General features: G+C 37.4%; 1 protein-coding gene across 14 annotated transcripts in view; it reads left to right on the forward strand.

Moving 5' to 3' along the window:
• The window catches only part of EMSY (EMSY transcriptional repressor, BRCA2 interacting), an 80,874-nt gene extending 59,111 nt beyond the window's left edge, over positions 1 to 21,763 (forward strand). For 8 of the 14 annotated variants that reach the window (XM_061380910.1, XM_061380919.1, XM_061380921.1 and 5 more), the window contains 7 exons: positions 6,094 to 6,258; positions 7,960 to 8,115; positions 9,124 to 9,165; positions 11,712 to 11,863; positions 13,773 to 14,336; positions 15,310 to 15,810; positions 19,771 to 21,763. In XM_061380910.1, coding sequence (XP_061236894.1) covers positions 6,094 to 6,258; positions 7,960 to 8,115; positions 9,124 to 9,165; positions 11,712 to 11,863; positions 13,773 to 14,336; positions 15,310 to 15,810; positions 19,771 to 19,965 — 1,775 coding nt within the window. In that variant the 3' untranslated portion in view covers positions 19,966 to 21,763. The remainder of the gene's footprint in view (positions 1 to 6,093; positions 6,259 to 7,959; positions 8,116 to 9,123; positions 9,166 to 11,711; positions 11,864 to 13,772; positions 14,337 to 15,309; positions 15,811 to 19,770) is intronic. The other 6 variants (XM_061380913.1, XM_061380920.1, XM_061380916.1 and 3 more) reach the window with 4 other exon arrangements.
• Positions 21,764 to 23,145: the final 1,382 nt, after the last annotated feature.

Raw genomic sequence — 23,145 nt, forward strand, 5'->3', positions numbered from 1 at the left:
TCTGTTATTATATGTGGCATCATTTATTTTTATTTTTGTTATTTATCTCTCATTGCATATTACTTCTTTTTAAAATATTTTATAATACAGAAAAAAATCACCAAAGAGGAATATCTAATATAGTTAACTATAAAGCCAGTTTAAAAAAATATTTATTTATTTGCTTTTTATTTGGCTGTGCTAGGTCTTAATTGTGTCCTGCAGAATATTCGTTGTGCTGCACAACTCTTTAGTTGTGGCACAAGGCTCCAGAGTATGTGGGCTCAGTAGTTGTGACATTCCCTGACCAGAGATCAAACCCATGTCCCCTGCCTTGCAAGGTGGTTTCTTAACTACTGGGCCACCAGGGAGGTCCCTAAAGCCAATTTTTATAATCTTCATTTACTCCTCTCCCCATTTCACTGTATAGTTTCTTAGTACATTCTCCAAAGACAAGGGACTATATATGCTGTGGGAATGTATATGCTGTGTTGTAAGAAAGGGATAAAGGTTTTGTTAAGTCTAAGACTCAAGTTTGGTTTTCATACCTACTGGGAATATAAGCACTATATAACAGCCCATTTTTTCCTTTATATTGTTTTTGTAGTTTTTAGCCCACCTCTGTTTAGTACTTTTAATGTAATTTCAAATTTATAAAAAGTTACAGGAATAAAAAGAACTTCTGTGTATAGTCTTTTACTATATTCACCACTTATTTATATTTTGCCCTATTTACTTTGTTGTTGATTCTCTTTCTGTGCCGCCCCCTGTGTGTTTATAATTTTTGAAATTTTTAACCATTTGAGAACAAGTTGTAGATGTCATGCCTTTTATCTCTAAATACTTATATATTTGTTGGCTTATATTTCTTAAGGGTTAGTCTCTTCATAACTAAAATACAGTTACCAAAATCACGATTTAAAGTTTTAGTTCTATGATCTACAGTCCATTCAGATGTCATCAACTGTCCAATCATGTAATCCTTTGTAGTTTTGCCAGTACAGCAACCTACCCCCACCACCAGTCCACAGTCCACATCAGTATTATGCATTATATTTAGTTGCTTTGTCTAATGTTTCTCATTTGATTCAGCATGAATTCCACAGATGTAGTGTATTCTTAGCTTTATCTTATCAGAAGGCACTGATGTCAGTTTGTCCCAATATTGATGATGTTATGTTAATGTTGATCTCTTGGTTAATGCCTCCCCCCCGCCTTTTTTTTTTTTTTTTTTTGCATTATGAAATTACCATATGTCCCTTTGAGATTAATGGTAATATATGGGGAGATGGTTTGAAACTATATAAATATCATATCCCTCATCTTTATCTGCTAGTTTTAGCATCCAGTGATAATTTTCTAAAGTCTATTATTTGTTACCTAGTTGATAGTTGGCATTCTACTGTAAGAATAGATCAACTTTTCTTGACTTCATATCCTTTTTCTAGTGACTTCCTTTATACAAGTCTTAGAATAAAGATGTTTTTTTATGCCAAAGGTTTCCTTGATTCTACTTGTGGTTTCTAAACTTTTCCCACCATTCCCTGCCTGAAAGGAGAAGCAGTTTAGGCCTTATACATTATTTCTGAACTGTCTTCTCACAGGCTAGAATAGCGACCTTCATCTTCACCTTGTTATGGCACTTTCCTTAATCACCCTGGGAGGGTTCATTACTCCTTCTATACTAGGCTTCCAAAATTGCTTTGTACTACCAGCTAGTTTATCATTGATCATTTTATTTTGTACTTTTTTTGTTTGTTTAATATAATTATTTTCTTTTCCACTAGGCTACTAACTTCTTAGAGGCAAGCATCGTACTCATCTCTGTATATTCAGTATTTAGTGAAGAGGTTAACTAGCTCTAAGTAGACACTCAGTAAAAGTTTCTCTGAATGAACAAACAAAACAGCAGCTGTAACAGCAACTGTGGCACAGGGTCAAGCTTCAGCCTTATAAATTCATTTTTGTTTCCTGAGTCCAAAACATTTTTTCCTTTCTGGGGTTTCTCCTAACCTAGTGGGTTAAGTGCTGTACACCTGAAGTATTTTTACATACTGATAGACAGCTAGATGACCAACTAATAGTTCAGGGTCATACTTACCTAGGTCGCTAAATGAAAATTGGGCCACATACCTTCCACAGCTCTTCAGCTTTCCTTCCTATTTGGATCTTCTTTTTTTCTCTTTTTCACTTGGGAACAAGGTTATTTGGCTTATTGGGTTCCATATTTTTTTTAAAGAGAGAAAAAAACGTTAAAAGCAAAACTTTGTTTCCAAAAAAGGTTTTAAGTAGACTAGAATACAAGATTATGTGAAGTAAAATGGAAGAGAAAAAGGAGACAAAACCAAAGGTAGTGATTTAAGATGGAACATGAATGAAGCAAATATGAAAATGCATCCTATAAAGACATTGTTTTAAGTAACTTTTTTTCTAGGATGATTTTTCCAGAAGCTTCATGATCTCAGCAGGTTATGGTGAGGGTAAGGAATGAATGAAGGTTAAGCAAAACATACCAATACTTATTGCAGAACTTTTCAGAGTCATTATGTGGTGATATATATTGTGAAAGATGAAGAATGGCGTATATAATATAAAATGCCCCCCAACTTTTTTGAGCATGGAACCCTTCTTTTGCAAAATGTTCATTGGAACATTTGGGGGAAAGCTGTGTAAGCAGTTAAATACTGTGAGGGCCTTGTTTTTTATGACAGTATTTCAGAGGGAAGATACCTATTACATCATGGAAAAGATACAGACATCTTGGGTTTAGTATAGAATAGATGGATTAGGTGCGTGCAGCATCTGGGAGTCATTTTTATGAAGAACAGTAGGTGGAAACAGGACATTTATAGAAAAGAGAAGATGAAGATTGGGTTGGGTTGTGGGGGACATAGGAACTGTTGTCAGTTATCTTAAGGAATGTGACATAGAAGAGGGAAAAGAATTGGTCTTTGATAGGTACATGGGCAGAACTAGAACTGTTGAGAAGCAATCAGAAGACCTGTTTCCACTCCATACAAGAAAAATTTCTAATTGTCATAACTGCAAAGATGGAAGGAAATTACCTTGGAAAACAGTGAGTTCTTTAGTGCTAGATTCCTGGACTGGTGGTGATATTTTGAAGATTTTAACATAAGATCGATGATAGTATTAAACATACTTTTAGATTTTATTTTTTCTAGCTGAGAGGTCCCATGTGAAAGTTGAAAGTAGCTCAGTCGTGTCTGACTCTTTGCGACCCCATGGACTAATACATAGTCCGTGGAATTCTCCAGGCCAGAATACTGGAATGGGTAGCCATTCCCTTCTCCAGGGGATCTTTCCAACCCAGGGATCAAACGTAGGTCACCCACATTGCAGGTGGATTCTTTCAGCTGCAGGGAAGCTACCAGGGAAGCCTGAGAGGTCTTACCGCTGCTGCTGCTGCTGCTGCTAAGTCGCTTCAGTTGTGTCTGACTCTGTGCGACCCCAGAGACAGCAGCCCACCAGGCTCCCCCGTCCCTGGGATTCTCCAGACAAGAACACCGGAGTGGGTTGCCATTTCCTTCTCCAATGCATGAAAGTGAAAAGTGAAAGTGAAGTCACTCAGTCGTGTCCGACTCCTAGCGACCTCATAGACTGCAGCCTACCAGGCTCCTCCGTCCATGGGATTTTCCAGGCAAGAATACTGGAGTGGGGTGCCATTGCCTTCTCCAGAGAGGTCTTACAGTTCTATGCAAATGTGATAGAAGCTTTTTATAGTAAAGACATATGAGACTTTCTTCATAGAGATGCCTGAATTTGCCTTTGGATATAACGGTATAGTGTGTATCTCTAGTACATAACATACAGTATATGCCCGATAAATACTTGTTAAATGACCTATGGGGAAAGATATCTGAGGGTCAGTAGGCCACCATCCCCAAGAGAGGTAGGGAAGTCTGGATGGATGCACACTGCATAATCAAATGGAACTGTTGTATCAGGCTCCTGCTGTCTCAGTCATTACACTCTGACCTCAGCGTCAGATTTGGTAGGCAGTAGATTTAGCTAGTCTAAGCTAGAGGACAATCACTCAAGGAATGTTTTTGATGTTTAGGTTCACACCCATTCTGTGTCACAGCCATTGTGGTTGCTGCATTGACGCTTTGTATGGTCAGCTGCACTTTTTGTGTATGGGCAAAAAGAGAAAAACCAGTCTCCCCAGTCCCTATGGGATGATGTTATGTGGGCTGATGTGTCTGATTAGGTGCTCCTTGTAGAAATGTGTTTTCTTTTTCAGTCTTGTGTTACCTTATCTCTCTACCAATGCAGTTTTTGCTTTCTTCTGGGTAGTTAATATGTGTATTTTACAGAATTGGGTTGCAAAGTCATTCTTTGCCTATAGGTCCTTGTACCTAACCAAGGGGTACGTATAGCATCATGAGAGATTCTTAAAATTGAGAACTAAGTTTATATAAAATGAATGATTCCCTAATATAATCAGTTTTCTTTAAGTTTAATTTCTTATATATGCTCTTAGAATTAGTAAAGAAAAACTGCTGTAGGCCTCACATAGCTTTTGATATTACTACATGATATTGTTCTTCAATCATCTAGATTTTTTTTGAAAGTTTAATGGAAATTGTACATCCCTGGTGTGGCATATAGTCTACCTAGAGTTTAGAGGATAAGGTAGGGAGCAGAAATACAGTTTTGTTTTTATGGTAAATAAAAATTCCAGATATTTTGTATATTGATTTTGTTTTGGGGGGAAGATAGGTTTTTTGGTTTTGTTTTGTTTTTGAAGAGTCATTCCTGCTGCTTCAACCTTTTTGAACAACTTTGTGGTTTTCAAAAATATAAAATTCATAGAAGGGTGAACTTAAGTTGTACTTATTCTTGGTTTTGGGGCTGCATGAATTACTTTCTGTGATACTTGCACTGACCATTCCAACTCATAGTAGTCTTTTTCTTTCTATTATATGATTGCCCTAATCATTTGACTTTATCTCAGGATACAAAGCTACACACACACACACACACGTTTTATGTCTCCTCCATTAGAATCTAAACTTGGGAGTAGGAGTCATGCTTTTATAGCCTATGTAATTTCTTTGTGGTATCTTGGACCAAGGAGTTTAAGAACTTAACAATAGTGTAGTATACTACACTTATACTACTTATTCCATCTACTTATTCTGTAGATGGAAAACTCAAATAATTTGTTGTTTGATTTTATGTGTCTAATATTTACATGCATACTTACATAGCATGAATATAATAAGCCTTGAGTTAGTTAGGGCTATAATTTATTTTGAAACTAACAAAAAGGCTTAGAATTGAGAAATTTTCAGGCCACAACCAGAACAACAACAACAAAAATAAAACATTTCTATTGTCCTTCATAGTTTATAAAGCTCTTTTACATATATTATTTCATTATATCCTCAGAAATCCTGTGAGGTAGAGAGGTAATTTTAGTGTTGCCATTTTAGAAATAATGATACTAAGACCCAAAGAATCAACTTGCTGGTAATTGCTAGAGCTGGGACTGTAACCTAAGACTTTGAATTCTGAATGTTATATGTGTCCTATTATATCATGCTGCTTCTAGATCATTTATCCATTTTTCTTGTCAGTGGACAGGATTTCCTTTCAGTAATTCCAGTAAGTGCTGACTGAATGCTCAGGCTGTAATACAGAACACATTTTTAGGTGCATTGGGGAAAATAAGACTCATACTGCATGTCGCTCTTACGGTGCGCGGACGCGCACCCACCTACAGAAATGCACACCTCTTCATCGTAGCAGTTGCAACATTGAATTGTAATTTGTCTCTTTACATGTCTGTCTCTCCAACCAGATTGTGTGCTTCTTGAGCATCCTTTGATTATTCTGTGAGCTCTTTTATATCCAGTGCCAAATGTAGACTGGCACATAGGTGCCCAGTCTGTTGAATGAATGAATGAATGAATAAGTGAATATAGACATGAAAGACATTATGCCCTCTGGGAGCTTACAGTCTTTTTGGGGAGATAAAGCATGAAGTTTGTAGTAAAACAAAGATTTTTTAAAAAGAACAAATTGTTTTTTTTTTTTTTTTAAGAGAAACTTTGTTTATAGGGTTTTTTTTTTTTAACTAATATAAAACAGATTCCCAGCCTGTAGTTCATGTAATTGCTTCCCGGCGTCAGGATTGGTCAGAACATGAGATTGCAATGGAGACTAGCCCCACCATAATTTATCAGGATGTATCCAGTGAATCACAATCAGCTACTTCAACAATCAAAGCTCTGTTAGAACTCCAACAGACAACAGGTATGAATTCACATGCTCAGCTGAATGAAGCATGTTTTCTCTAGAGATGGGTTGTGCTAAAGTACTACTACTGTTATATTTTCTTTGTTATTATTTGAGCACATTTCCCCCCTCTGGACTTGTCTATAATCATTGGTTCAGTCTGTTTACTTGTCAGTTCATTAAGATGTTCACAGGAATACTGAAGGATAGACAGACTGTAGTCTATCATTTCTATCAGAAGAAAGAAGAAAAAACAGCACAGTTCTTTTCTTCTCTCTCTCCAGCTTAAAGTGGACAATCCTGTTGCCTTTTGTCACCAGAAAGGAGTAGGTCTGTCGATTTCTAAGCACAAAGATAAATGCAGTACATTTGCCAATTCTATTCAAGAATAGTAGAAGGCAAATTGGAGGGCCCCTGCCATCCTGCTTGATATTGGTGGAGCAGTTTTGTGGTCATAAAACATTAAGGGCCTTGCCAACATTCTAATTTGTTTTTTTATCTTCATACTTCTTTGTATAATATAACAACCTGAGCTTCCATGCAAAGCTGTTCTCATTTAGCAAGATCCAATCAGTATTTCCAGTTACTAAATATCTTCTATAAACTCTAGGCAAAACTGTGTTAGTTATACTGACTTTTCTATTATAATAGATCAGATATTGTCAGAGTTCTTAGGGGACCTTAGTGATGATCTCGTCCATTCGTTTCATTATGGATAAACATACTGAGACCTAGAGAGGTTATCCAGTTGGCTAGTGGTAGAGTGAGATTCCATGTCTTTTGATTCCCAATTCAGTGTCCTCTCTACTTGTGGGGTGACTTTTGTATTCCTTTGGTTTTGTTTTACTTTCTTTAAATGATTATCTTGATTTTATCACATTTTATGCTTGGTGAGAACAATCTGAATGATTGCTTACTGGACTTAATTACTTACTGTTTGTTGTAACATCCACTCTACACTACCCAAAGAATACTAGCATTTATTTTAAGTCTTTGATTTTTTTATTGGTGTTATTTTTGGCTTTAGGCATTTCCTTAGCTCCTTGTCTTTAACATACTCAACTATTTCCGTTAATGCCTTATAGAGGGTGGAAACCAAATAATTTTGTAGAAAAAGTGATAATTTAGAAAGTTATTCTATCCATGGAAACCATTCTTGATTCCAGACCATTCCATAGACATTTTTGCAGGAACATATTTTCCTAACAGTGAATATTTTTATCCTTCAAGAGTCATAAAAATGTAACAATTCTTTGGGAATTATCTTGAATTTTTAATAGATCAAATTAAACTGGTCACTGTGTTGTGCTCTTCCGGGCAGTTGTGTCCTGGAGCAAATAATGCTAAGTAGTGCTTACTCACCCTTTGTTTTCAGGTTGGTGAACTGAAGAATACCAGGTACTGCCTTGACTAAGGGTAAAGGAAGTGTTCTAAAGGGATGTATGTACAAGGGAAACAGATCCAGTTGTTTGGCCTAGTGATAATAGGGGCAGATTTTAGTCTGAACGCCTCTGCGTTCTTGCTGTGCTGCTGAGTATGCTTGCACAAGTTGTGCACTCTATAGCCATCCAGTAGTCTGTGCTTTTGTTTTCAACTTCCTATCTTCTTAGTCACTGCCCATGTGGCACCCCAGAGGTCTTGTTCATTTTTCCATGGACAACTCTGGTTTTAGTACTTGTTTATAATAAAGTTAATTTTTCCCCTGACTTTTTTATACAGTGAAGGAAAAATTGGAATCTAAACCAAGACAACCCACTATTGACCTAAGTCAAATGGCAGTGCCTATTCAGATGACCCAGGAAAAGAGACATTCTCCTGAAAGTCCATCAATTGCGGTGGTAGAGTCAGAACTAGTTGCTGAATACATCACCACTGGTAGGTGTCCTTTTAAAAAGTAGTATTAAGGTAGGAGTGCTACCTTTCTGGATTTCATGTGATGATTGGGGGAAAATGTATTTTTTATATTTCTCGATCTCTTCCAGTTTTCTCTCAGAACAGATTCACATTGTCTTTGGGATTTACCCTGCCTTTAATGATTAGAGGGAGAAAATTGATAGATTTTACAAAGTTTGCAAGTAATATAAAACTGTAGTTGGCCTTAAAGAATATCTGTGAACATCAGGCAGCACCAGTAGTGAGAGGATAGAATATCTTTTATGGGGGAATAAGTACTCATATACATTTGAATTTTTTAGTTTTGGGAAGGGGAGGTGGGTCAAGGGTGAAAGAAAGTATAAAATCCAACCCTCCTCCCCCTTTTTAATGTAAAGAAAAAAATGTGGAAAATTTTAAATCCTTGTAAATAGTTAAGAGTTGTGATGGAAAACACATTAGGTATTTATGTGGTCTGGCAGCAAAAACACTGATGATGTTTTTGGATGGCATATGTAGAGAAGTGGAGCAGGAAGGATAATAGGTTCGTTCATATTCTGGTGAGACCACACCTGGAATACTGCTTTCTGTTTTGGGCCCTCTATTACTTTGAGATTTGGAGGAATTCAGAGAGTAGTAACATGAATAATTAGGGCTTAGGAGAGATGACTTATGAGGCAGTATATAAAGAACACCTGTCTTCTGTTTTCTTAAGCATAAGAGAACAAAAAGTTGCAAATATTTGAAGGATGTAAATACCAAAGTGGAAAGGGAATTTTTTGGCATAATTTTGGGAGATATTGTTAAGACTAATGGATTAAAATTGCCAAAAGGGAAAATCCAATTAAAAATTATGTAAAGCTATCTAGCATCTTTCTTTAGAGATACTTAGCAAAAAGCAGAGGGCAGTATGTTGGGAAAATCAATAATAACCTCTGGGGATAGACTAGATTATCAAACGGTAAATAGATAAAAAGACCTATGATATCTTCCCTTACTTATCCTTTTCAGAACGCACTGATGAGGGGACAGAGGTTGCTTTTCCCCTTCTAGGTAAGTGGTGTGCATCCATTTGTAGCAAAAGTAACTGAAGATAAAAGATGATTGTTTGGGGGGCAAACCACTTAATGGATGCGCTCTACTCTGATCTGGTAGAGGAAAGGTAAGCTCTACTCAGTAAAAGGGAGAGAGACTTTCCTTTTGCAGAGTAGTGGGATTCTTTCTCAGAAATGAGCAGTCTGACATTGGAAAAATAAGAGTTGTTTAAAGAAATAAGTGACTGTTTTATGGTGTTTACATGGCCCAGTTAAAGGTCACTTCAGCTGTTTTCCAAATATCTACTCTGTGACCTCCCTTCTATAATCTTCTCCCATCATATCTTCAGCCTCACTGAGTGGTTTTTTTTTTTTTTTTTACTTCAAAGCCAACTTCCTGACCCTCTTGTATTATTCTGCAGTGGATGTTATTTTTCTTTAACTTACCTACACTCTGGAGAATTACTATGAAGAGATTTTAGTATTTTGAATTTATAGTATCTTGAGGATTATTCTTAAATGGTTTCAGTTGATCATCTATGAAATCCACTTCATTTCTTAATAAATGTAATAATTATGAATATTAGTGTGGGCAGTAAAAATGTTCCATATAATCTAATAATTTCATCAGAAATTGTATATATTATTTTTCAAATGTCATTCATTTCTGATGATGCTTCTATCAGTAAAAAGCTTCATTGATTTGCTTGCTTAGTTTTAATATTATTAATATGATTTTTTTCTCTTAGTTGTACTATAAATGATTTCAGTATTTGTTATTTTAATACAAACTATGACTCCCTTTTTTCCAGTTTCGTTGAGCACATATGAAAGATTGTATTAACTCATATAATTTAAAATGTATATATAAAGCTTCTTGTGAAATGCAATAAGATACTATAGTGCATTTATAAAAGAGTACTAGTGGTGCTGCCTGTAACCTCATATCACATGTAGGCGTATATATAGCAACAATAGAAGAACTGCATGGTGGGACTTCCTTGGTGGTCCAGTGGCAGACACCCTGAGCTTCCAGTGTAGGAGGCCTGAGTTTAATTCCTAGTCAGGGAACTAGATCCCACAGGCTGCAACTAAAAAGGTCCTGCATGCTGCAACGAGGATCAAGGATCCTGCATGCAGTATTGGGACCCAGTGCAGCCAAATAAATAAATATTAGAAAAATGTTCAAAAAAAAAAAAAGAAAAATGGCATTTTTGAATATAGATAAAATGTGTTATAAAAATGAAGCTTATTTGTATTTCACTAGATAGTTTTAAAGTTCTATACTGACAGTGGCACTTTTACATTGATTTTGTAGTGATCATCTTTTCCTTGGGCATTTGACTATGACTTTTCTAGGTATGGAACCACTACTACTTGAAATTGTAGATCAAGGTATATGAGAATTAGAACCATGGATTACTGAGAGGTTTTGATATTCTCAAAATCCTTAGCTAATTTTACAGATTTATTTTTATCTGTTTCTGATTCAAAAAGTTGGTTTCCAGTAACTATAGACATTTTTAAAGCTCTGTAGAATAAGAAGTGTTGAGTATTTATACTGTTTAAAAAGTTGAAATTGAGGCTGATTAAAAGTGATAGTTTGGCATCAACATAGATGTGTAGTTTAAATGTATAGTTTACTCCATGGGACCTTCCAGCAAGAGACTAAGAGGTGGAATTATTTCCTGAACTGTACTCTTACTCATTTGTTTTGGATGAGCTGAATTTGAGAAGATGAAAGAACACTAACTTTTCTGTTATTTTGTTAACTTTATATTTTGGTACTTAACAATCTAAGGACCATTTTCAATTCATTACTTCATTTGGTCCTCTTCTAAGAAATAAAATTTTATTTTATTTATAAAATAAAAAACAAAAATAAACAAAATAAAACCTCTGAACTTTAGAGATTAATAACATAGAGTTTAAGTGACCTCTTCAAATTCACATAGCTGATTGGTGGCAGAGTGGGACAGAATCCAGTTGTGACTGTTGATCCAGTTCTCTTTCTGTAGTATCACCTTGACCTATCATATCACCTTTAGGATATGAGAGAGTGTCTTTTGTATATAAAGGAGTGAATGCTTCTGGTTTATGTATTACCATTAGAACTGGGATCAAGAGGTTAAAAACTTGTACTGTCTCATTATCCTTAAAAATATTAGTCTAGGATTTGATTGCAGAAATTGATTGTTGTTTTGTTACCTTAATGGGGTAGAGGTCACTGGAGAAAGAGTACAACTCACAGGAGGATATAGCTTTAAGGGATTTGTTCCTCCTTTGTGGTAATAGTTTTCACAGTGCTTCCACATACATTTCTCATCTCATCCTTATAATAGCTCTGTTATTCCCATTTTACAGATGAGGACACAGAGTCTCAGAGAAGATAAGTGACTTTCTCAGAGTTACACAGCTCATAAATGGGCAGACTCTGGTCTTCTGCCTCCTAGTACCACACTTTCTCTCTGTGATGCAATCTCACAGACAGTTATTTAAAATGACTACTGGTTACAGATGCTGTGGTGATTTCTGGAGAAATATCATCACCTCCTCTATTTTCAGTCAGCCACCGCTCCCAGCCCCAACAGCCCTCCCAGCCTCAGCGGACCCTCCTCCAGCATGTGGCTCAGTCACAGACTGCAACACAGACATCCGTGGTGGTGAAGTCCATCCCAGCTTCTTCCCCTGGAGCAATCACCCACATAATGCAGCAGGTTGTATCTCTGCTTTTTCCTTCTACCTTCTGTAGCCACTTCCTTCCTGAAATAAGATTCAGTTTCATCTCCTATTATAAGAGGGGAAATAACTGAGTTAAAGAGTGTTAGTGTAGTTCTTTTCATCTGTGAGGGGTGAGTAAAGGAAATTAACTGAGAGTCTTAACACCAGAAAGTAATTAAGAAATAGTATTCTTGGATCTTCTGTGAACTCTTAACATTTCAAAAGGGTAAAGCTATCTAGATGAATCTATGATATCAGAATTGCTCACTGTTTCTATGAATTTTCTTGTTATGGAAGGGTTTATCACTGAGGCAAGATTTTCAAATGAAATAGAAGTTGGCTTCCTTAAGCTGTTTGATGCTGAGTTTTTCATTTGTTTTACTTTTTGCTTTCATAATGAATCCTTATGGGAACATTAAAAATAACTAGGTAAATATTATTTGACTTCTTTTATTGAATGTGACCAATTGAGGAAGAGAGACTCAACAGGAAGGAAAATGAATTAATATAAAACAGAAAATGTGGTACCAAGGGTAATGGGGAAAAGGTAAAAAATACATCGATATATTGATTTTGTGCCAGATACTGTGCTTTGAGCTTTAAATGCTTTAACTTATTTAATTCTTGCTATGAGCCTGCAAGGTGATTGTATCATCCCTCTTACAAATGAGGAAACTCATGCCCATAGAAATTAAATAACCTATTCTGGATGGCAGAACCAGGATTTAAATCTAAAGAATCCTGCCTCTATTATAAAGTGATATCATAAATATCAGATTTAAGCATGACTTATCATTAGCAGCCACATAAATTACCATTACTCAACTGGTAGCAGTTGACCGTAATTACAGGCAAACTACTCAAAAGGCATGAAGAAATTGTTGAATTAAAAACCTGTATATGTAAGGTCATTATGAGATAGGGGAGAGTTTCGATTGAATCTCAAAGTTTTAAAGTTTAAGTAGATGTGTAGCATTTGACAAAGCAGTGGGAAGGATGGGATTGGGGTGGATCTTCTGTCACTGAGGGAAACCAGATGGCCAGAGATTTTGCTGGGTGTCAGCTCTCAGCCTGGAGTCTGGCCCTCATCTGGCTGTCCTGACATTGACTTTTCTCAAGACACCCGGGGAGGTCGGACAGCTGGCTCTAACCATGTCACTCAAGATTGCTGCTGCCTCCCATCGCTGTTAGAACTGACATCAGGCCATCTCTGTTTCTCCTGACAGGAGTGCTCTTATTGCTGCCACAGTTTCCTTCCCTCCTGGGAGGGAGCCGGGTGTGTGAAAGCCATTGCCTGGTGGGCGTGGAACCTGGGCGAGGAGGGCTGGGGCAGAGGGCAGATCACTCAGACCTTGGTAGGCCTGGCCACCCGTCTCCACCCTTAGCAAAGAGGCCCTCTGTGGAGACTGGGATGGGCATGGCCCTCAGACAATGCCTGCCTCCTGGACTGTGCTGAATGGGTGCACAGCACAAGTGGGCATCTCTGAACCTTGGATTTTCTCTAGATACCTCACTTCTGGGTTGCTGCGTTCTTCCTTTGGACAGATGAACAGCTCTGGAGCTGTGTCCTGAGCCAGGGACCCTTTTCTTTTCCCATCTTGTGCTGTGCTTACAGAGCATCCTTATTTTTCTTACCTTTTAAGTTCTGGGCCCTCTGAGAGTTTTCTTACTGCAGTGCATTTGCCAGTTTTTGCCGTACTTAATGTCTAAGAGTTGAAATTTTAAGAGTCTCAATCTAAGGCTGCCTTTAGATTTAGAGACCTTGAGAGTTTTTTGGTCTTCTTAGGTTCTCCCTTCTGAAAATTTTGAATGATTCTCATAATCAAGTCTTTTCCAATTTGAGGAAAATGTAGCAATATAGGTGTTTTTCTTATTTCATTCTTACTTTGTGCCTTTTTTACTTAGGCATTAAGCAGTCACACTGCTTTTACCAAACACAGCGAGGAACTTGGAACTGAGGAGGGCGAGGTTGAAGAGATGGACACTTTAGACCCTCAGACAGGTCTGTTTTATCGATCTGCCCTGACTCAGTCACAGTCAGCTAAGCCGCAGAAACTTAGCCAGCCACAGCTGGAACAGACTCAGCTGCAAGTGAAAACTCTGCAGTGCTTCCAGACTAAACAGAAGCAGACCATCCACCTGCAGGCAGACCAGCTCCAGCACAAACTCCCGCAAATGCCCCAGCTTTCCATCAGGCATCAAAAACTCACCCCTCTCCAGCAAGAACAAGCACAGCCCAAGCCAGATGTGCAGCACACACAGCATCCCATGGTGGCCAAAGACAGGCAGCTTCCTACCTTAATGGCACAGCCCCCACAGACTGTAGTACAGGTGCTTGCAGTGAAAACCACGCAGCAGCTCCCTAAACTGCAGCAGGCTCCGAACCAACCAAAAATCTACGTGCAACCCCAAACCCCCCAGAGCCAAATGCCGCTCCCAGCCTCTTCAGAGAAACAGCCGGCAAGCCAGGTAACGGAATATTGATAGCATGCAAAGTTAAACTTCTCTGTTCACGGAAAAAAATGAAAACATCACGACCCTATCGTGATTAGCGGTGCATTCTCCTGGCAAGAGGAAACTCAAAAGCCTCATTACGCTGGTATTACTTTACTCCATCAGAAGGTTGACATTAGGGAAGAAATGTACGCATTAATATAGGAAGAAAAAAAGCATAGCACTCAGAACTTGAATTTCCAGGCAGTTTTTAATGAAATAACTTCAGCATTGATCAATAATGCATAGATATACCTAAATTATTTTATTTTTTAGGCATAAAGTATTTATCTCCATGCTTGTAAGCTCTTATTTCTGTGGCAATAATGCTAATAAGTAAACTACAGTCTTTTAAGGAGCTTCATTGACCGTCTTCCTTTGTAGTTTACACCACCACCATTTGGTTAATAAATTTATCTTCGAGATTTCAGAGGAATTATCTGTGAATATTGAAAAGAAAAATTATATTAGGGAAAATTAGTGGCTTTGGAGTGATGTATGTGTATATGTGTGTGTTATAAATACATATATATATATATATATATATATAGAATATGTTTGTATAAACGTATTTTGAAGCAAAAGATTGAAAAAACCCTACTTTTATTTTAAAAAACTGAAGATTATATGAAATGATTTGAGATGGGTTTAAGGTATACTGTGTGGGGATGTAAATCCCAAGGAAAACAAGGCTGCTGTGACTTTTTTTCCTTTACTGCTATGAACCTTGGCTGGCTGAACAAAGGTTCTTTTGACCCCTCCTCTTTCACTAGTTTTCTTAAAGGTAACCAGATACTTTCCCATCAGCCCTCTTATTGAAACACCAAGCTTCAAAATATCTTCCTAGTATACAGCACAAATGTTTCTTTTGCCATTATTATCTGGGGTGTTTGATAGGTTTTCTCAAAGATATGTAGCTGTAACACACACAACCCCAATTTGTTTTCAGGTGGAGCAGCCAATTATAACCCAAGGATCCTCTGTTACAAAGATAACTTTTGAGGGGCGCCAGCCTCCCACAGTTACAAAGATAACTGGTGGCAGTTCTGTGCCTAAGTTGACATCACCAGTTACAAGCATATCTCCCATTCAGGCCTCTGAGAAGACAGCAGTGTCAGACATTTTGAAAATGTCTTTGATGGAAGCTCAGATTGATACAAATGTAGAGCATTTGGTAGTGGATCCCCCAAAGAAGGCTCTTGCCACTGGTGTGCTCACTGGTGAAGCAGGATCATTACCCTCCACCCATGTGGTGGTGGCAGGGATGGCGAATTCCACTCCCCAGCAACAGAAATGTAGAGAGTCCTGTTCAAGTCCATCTGCTGTTGGCCCTCCCCTAACGACAAGGAAAATCGATGCACCAGGAGTGCCTGCGACAGGCCAGTTCATGCGTATTCAGAATGTAGGCCAAAAGAAAGCTGAAGAGAGCCCAGCAGAAATTATCATCCAGGTAAGAATCAGAAGGAACACAAGAAATCTTGGGTGTCTTGAGGGTTGTGGGTTTGGTGTGTTTTGGGATGTCACAGGAAGAGTCAAGCCAAAATAGCAGAGAGATTATCAAATTTGGTTTATTACCTATTACAAATATACAAATTTATAATTATTTTCTGAAACAGAGTCCTAGAAAATTGATAGATATTATCACAACAGTACACCTTAGAGACAGTCAAGGGCCCTGAGCCCCAGTGTCCACTTGATTCATAGATGCAAGCCACACTTGCCAGTGTTGACTCAGCAGTCAACCTACAAGATCAGCAACTTTCCAGGTCAAATTTTGGGCTTCTCAGTCTTTGCCCAGAGTAGAAGTAGTTTGTACTCTTGGGATATAACTGGATTGTACTCCTATTTCAAGTTAATTTTAGAGACCCCTGTAGAAACACAGTTCTTGATCTTGATCCAAATTTATGGTTTTCAGCACTATAAAACCTTAATTAACTGAAATGTCTAGAGAACCATGTTGTAAGAGAATGTTTCTTAGTAATTTAATTTTATAACTAACTTGGGATTAACCGTAAAGCTTTGCTTTTTATTTCAATCATTATATTATTGAAAAATCTTATTATGGTTACTCTCCTGTCTTGGTAAGTACAGGCTAGTGAACATGATGGATTATTCATTGACAGTAGATTTTCCTATGCCTCACATTCCCTTCATTCTAAAACTCATCTGTTATCATATATAATCCAGACTGAAGAATTACTGGGTCCAGACTAGCTTTTAGAAGTTGTGTTTTATTTCCCTCTCTCCTTGCAAGGTTCCAGGTTTTTTTCTTGACATTTGTTATTTTTTGCTTGGAAGGTATCAGAGCAGCACATTTTAGTTAATTGAGAATTTGGATTTATTGAAATGTGGATAATCTAGTATTTACTATGGATGGTAGTATTTATTGTACTATATTGTGTGACTTAGACTATTCTGTAGTAAATTTTGCCTTTCCTGTGATCCCAAGCCATGAAAGAATGCAAATTGACCGATATTAACCCAGATGGGATTTATTTTAGTATAGGGGAAATGCTTAAGTGCAAATAGATCTGGCCATTGAATTATTCAAACATTTTGTTCCTGTCAAAACAGTGAACTAAATAATCGTTGACCAGATGGATTTGTTACATGTTTTTTCCCCCTGAAGAGGTAGCATTGCATGCTAAGTCGCTTCAGTCGTGTCTGACTCTTTGCAACCCTGCAAAGAGACTGGACTGCACCAGTCTCCTCTGTCCATGGGATTCTCCAGGCAAGAATACTGGAGTGGGTTGCCATGCCCTTCTCCACTGAAGAGGTAGGGTTTGGTGGAAAAGGAGGTTTCGTGGCTTTGCTATTCACTGTGTGACTTTGGGCAAGACTACTTAACCTCCCTGTGCCTTAGTTTCCTCATCAGTAAAATGGGAATAAGGAATGCCTACTTTACGTGATTGGCATAAGGAGTATATAAAGTTGAGATGAAGCACTTAGCACAGTACCTGGCTTGTCGTGATTGCCCAATATATGATAGCTATTCCTATTTTTACTAAAATTTACTGTGGCCCCTGGGAGTTTAAGTTCTTTAAGTTCATATACTTGCTAAATTGAAAATTATTTTGAATAGCTTATGTGGAAATTATTTTCTCTACTTCATGAACAGGGGTGAAAATGTAATTTGCTTCATGTATCAAAGATGATAGCTAATGAGTAGGTTCTCTGCAAGAATACTGAGCTAATTTTTAGCATTTACTATATGCTAGGTTGATGTGTCACTGTGTCAGAGGGAAGAGCAGCATTAAGGACCAAGCTTTTGGAGTCAGAAATATCTAGATTTGAATCCCATAATCCTTACCTACTTTGTGGCTTTGGGCAACAGTTAACCTCTGTTCCTGTGATGAAGGGGAAACAATAACAGCTCAAAGAGTTGTTTTGAGGATTGAGTAAATATCTGGTTAAGTGTCCTATATAGAGTAATACTCAATAAGGATAGCTCCTGTTGTTATAATCATCACTAACAGATTGTTAGAACATTTATTTTCAGGTCTCAGTAGTTATGCTTAGCTTTGACCCAAAGTATTGATTTTTACTCATTCAGTAAAATACCACTGACTTGAGTGAAGGAAGTCTGCAGAAGTTCCTTGAAAAATGTTCTGTAAAAATTCAGCATGTTTAATGTTAAGTACCTTGTAGACAGATAATCCATATTTCTTTTATTCATTCATTCATTCCACATGGATTATTTGACCTCTGTGTTCCAGGCACTGTGCTAGGTGTAAGGATAGAGGAGTACACAAGATGAATGTATCTTCTATTTTGAAGGGGTCTATATGTATATGGAATTCATAGAATTTAGATCTGTAGGGATATTTAAAGCATATCTTTTCTAATGATCTTATTTTACACAAAATTAAACTAAAGCTTAAGAAGGGAAGTGACTTATTCAGAGGTCCACAGCAAGTCACAGCTAGAGCTGAACTAAAATTCTGACCCCACCAGAGACTTTTTCATAGCGATCAGCTGTATGGAACAAGGGTAGGAGGGTGAGGGAAGACAAAAAACTTTACCACTTTAGAATCAATGCCTGGGCATCTTACACTATTTTCTTGATAGTATTAAAACTCAATTTGCATCTCTCCTCAGTAGAAGGTTGTTTTGGTTAGGTATATTTTCAAAATGCTGATATTCTGGGTTCTTTATGTCAAAGATACATTATTCGTTGGGAAAGTTAAGAATCTGTTGGCAATGCAGGAGACCTGAGTTCAGTCCCTGGGTTGGGAAGATCCTCTTGAGAAGGGAAAGGCTACCCACTCCAGTATTCTGGCACAGAGAATTCCATGGACTGTATAGTCTCTGGGGTCGCAGAGTCAGACACGACTGAGTGACTTTCAGTTTCAGTGTGTGCCAGACCCTGTTCAAAAGTTCTGGGTATCTGGCAATGAAAAAGATAGTCAGGATCTGTGCTCTGGTTCATACTGTCTTGGGTCTTACATTCTAAGGATGAGAAGAAAACAAAGAGAGGATAAATCAATAAAGAAAATGTACAGAACATAATAGGGGTTAGGGGTGGAATCGACCCAGTACTCTGGTTTCCTTTCATAGAAGGAAGGCTTCTCAAAGCCTTTTACTTGAAGCATTTGAGCTAAGATGCAGATGATAAGAATGGAACCAGCCATGTAAAGATTTAGAGGAAGGATATTCCAGGAAGAGGGGAAGAACTAGTGCGCACACCCTATGGTACAAGTGAATTTGGAATAAGGCTGGAGATAAGAACAATAGGAAACAATTGTAGAATTTTAAGTAGGGGTATGATATGAACTGATATACCTTTTAAGAAGGTATATAATAAAGTTGAGAAAAAAAAGAATCTGGCAAGGGAATATGTGGTTATCTTTTGGTACTTTCATTGTTTAAAAGACTGTCTTCTCTAGCCTCATTTTCAGTAAAGATTGTTACTATGTGACCCAAACAAATAAGTTCACCTTTGAATTACCAAAGGGCTTAAAAATATTGTGGTATCAGTGGATTAATCATTCATCTTGCAGAAGCAAAATCTGATGCATTTACATTTAAAATTTGCTTAATGACCAAATAAAAATATCCTGAGTCTGTCTCTTGAATTAGGCATGGACTTCAGCCTCCTTTGTTAGAAGAGGCACCATCAAGGAGTGGAGAGATCACTTTGCGTTGTGGAGGGCTTGGATTTGAATCCTGGCATCCTAGCATTAACCCTGACCAACTGTGTGACCTTGATTAAGTCACTTACTATCTTAGTTTCCTCATTTGTAAAATGGGAATAATATTAAGCATCTAGCATAGTGCCTGGCATCTAGTAGTTGTCCAGTTAATGTCAGTGTCCTTATTTCCTTCCTTGTTATTGTTGAGGACATCCTTCTGTTACCTTTTTTTTTTTTTTTTTAACCATGAAGCTTCTCTCCTCTGTCTTCTCTTCCAGGCCATTCCCCAGTATGCTATTCCTTGCCACTCCAGCTCCAACGTGGTCGTAGAGCCAAGCGGGCTCCTTGAACTGAACAATTTCACCAGTCAGCAGTTGGATGATGATGAGACGGCCATGGAGCAGGACATAGACAGTAGCACAGAGGATGGAACTGAACCCAGCCCCTCTCAGAGTTCTGCTGAGCGATCCTAGTGTTTTGGACACAGGAGTGCACTTTAAAACCTACTTGGTTACCAAGTGTCCAGGGAAGCCCTTGTATTTTGATGTCTAAAGAGAGCACTTTGCCCATGCTTAGACTGTGGACCCTGAAACAGCAGTGTTTCAACAAGAATTGCTGCAGGAGTAGCATTTTAAAACAAGATAAAACTCACAGGGGAATGTACTTTTTTTTTAGAAAAAGAAAAAAGATGCACATCTACAGTGACATAAGACCTGATATTCTTTCTCTGTTGGACCACGGCTAATGGAAAAGTTTGTCTTGCGGTGGAAAGAGACTTTTCCTGTGAATGTTCTTCAACTGGTTTCTACTGAGCAAACACCATCAAAAAAGGAGAATGTGAATAGTTTGTATTTTGAAACAGTGTGTCAGGAACAGTTTTTTTTTCTTTTTTTTTAAATCTTGTATGTTTTTGCAAGTCCCTGCAAGTGCTGAATTGGTTAACATTTTACATCTCCGCAGTTCGTATTTTATAAAATGACTAGTTATTTGATACTGGCATTAAAGAATCCTTGTTAGATGGTGGAAATCAGGTCCCTAACCAGTGGGAAGTGCTTTTTTGGGTGATTTGTACATTCTCACCAGTTGTATGCTAATTTATTGTGTTGTTGTTCCTTTGTGCTCTGGGCAGCACACTTGCTTTCTATTTATTTAAATGTAAACATTTCAAAGCAGGCCGTATTCCTTCTGACAAATTTCCTGTAAGCCAGGATTGTCTACCCTTTCCACCTCCCACCCCCTCCCCCTTTCTCCTTTAAGAAAACTTATGAGAAAATGTTTCATTGTGAAACAGAGGAATAGAAATATTTTCTAGTCCAAAGGAAATGTTCAGTTATGTTCAGGAAAACAAATTATTCATATGATGCTATCTTAACACTGAAATTGCACATTCATGTTGGACTGAGACTTTGAAAATAACTTTTACATACCTTTGTTTAACTCCCTTTGAAATGTATAAAAAGTTCATTTACAGTTCTAAATGTAATGTTTTTAAGCATTCTACCTTTTTAGGACATGATTTGTTTAAGCAATATGTTTGGGTCTTGTGATCACTGTCTGTCACAAGTAGAGTGAAGGGTAAGAGGGTGGGAACGGGTAAGAGTTTTGACAAGTTGTGGCAAAGGAAACTATACTTTTCATTTTTTTAAAAAATGTAAATAGAAAAGTTTTTAACGGTTTTATATAGATTTCACTATAAATAAGCATTTTAAGACTGACAAATGTTGAACTGTATATACATATATCAGCATAACTGCCCAATTTTTTGGTGCTGAAGTACTGTAAAGTAGAATTCATCAATGGTCTCCTAATTTTTACATCTATATCTGGAAAAAAAAAAAAAACTGTGATCCTATAGTTAATAAATTCCCACTAGAGTGACACTGAAGATTTAAACACAGGCATTCACAGATGCACTGATTTCTTGTAGTTGTCATTATTTCTGCTACATGATAATGACTTATACCCATAGATGGAGCTGTTGGGTATTATTTTATTGTACAAATTCCTGTTTAAAAGACTTTGTGACTGTTTCTAGTTAAGTAATTTTTTTAACCTTTTGGGTCATAGACTTTGAAAATCTGATGACACTTTGAACTCTCACCAAAAAGTGAAAACTCTCACATGCCAATATACATGTTAGGTTTTGCAATTTTTAGGGGTTCATGGGCCTCTAAGCCTATCTATGTGTTCCAGGTTAAGCCCTCTGTTAACGGTCAGTCCATTACTTACAGATGTAAGTTTTTATAAAATAAAATATCTTTTAAATATTCATGGATCAGGTAACAGCAAACTTGAATAAAGTCATTATGTTCTACTTCTGCATATTCCGGTACCACAGCATACCTGTGTCCCTTTGAGAATTTAGCCTTAATATGTTTCAGCAACTAAAATGGCGGATGAAATTTCCATAGTCTACATTTAAAAAAATTAGTATATATTTTAACAAATTATCAAATGAGGGATTTATTTTTTTTTTCTTTTAAAAACTGTTAATCTCAAGGACAGCATGAATTTCAGTTTATTTGATAAATATTAGTTAAGCATCTTCCGTGTGCCAGATGCTAGGCTAAGCACCAGGTATGTACCATAGTGAATAAACAGAAGATCCTTCCCTTGTGGAGTTGACAAGCAGGGTTACTGGCTGATGAAATGGATGTGAAGGCTAAAGGAAAGAAGGAACAAGAGTGGCTCTTAGGTTTCTTAATTTAGTGGGTGGATGGTAATGCCATTCATAGATCTCTAGGCATCCTTTAACTGAAGATCTTAGCATTAGCTCTTTTACCATTTCATATGTTTAAGTTCATAAATGTAAGTTTACATCATCCGTGTGAAAGATATTCCAAGATTACAGTGCAAATGCTATGAAATGAATAAAACCCTAACAACTGTTATAAGCAGTGATAAGAAAAATCTGTTTGGTTTAAAGGAAACTTTGATAAATGCTTCGTACTAGCAGCTGCAATTTATGGTGAAATTACAGAACTTTAAAAAAATGAGCAGTTTTACTGAGATAACTTCACATCATACCATTCACCCATTTAAAGTATCACAGTCCGTGGTTTTTTAGTATATTTAGAGTTGGGCAGTCATCACTACGGTCAATTTTAGAGCATTTGTATAACCCCCCAAAGAAACCCTGTATGCCTGAAACCACCACCACCCTGGCCCTAGGTATCCTCTGATCATTTCTGTCCCTATGGATTTATCTGTTCTGGACATTTCATATAAATGGAATCATGTAATATGTGGTCTTTTATGACTGTCCTCTTTCACTTAATGTAGTGTTTTCAAGGTTCATTCATGTTGCAGCGTGTATCAGTGCTCCATTCCTTTGTGTGGCTCAGTAATAGTCCACTGTGTGGATATACCACATTTTGTCCATCCATCAGTTGATGGGCAGTTTGTGTTTCTACTTTGAGGCTCTTATGAATGATGCTATTATGAACATTTGTGTACAAGTTTTATGTAAGTTTTCAGTTCTCTTGGGTAAATATCTAGGAGTGCAATGTCTGGGTCACGTGGTAAGTATTTTTAACAGTTTGAAGAACTGCCAAACTCTTTTTCTACAGTAACTGCACATTTTATATTCTTGCCAGCAGTGTTGGAGATCTCCAGTTTCTCTGTGTCTTGGCCAACATTGGCTGTAATTTTAA

Source organism: Bos javanicus, chromosome 15 (assembly GCF_032452875.1).
Source record: "Bos javanicus breed banteng chromosome 15, ARS-OSU_banteng_1.0, whole genome shotgun sequence".
NCBI lineage: Eukaryota > Metazoa > Chordata > Mammalia > Artiodactyla > Bovidae > Bos > Bos javanicus.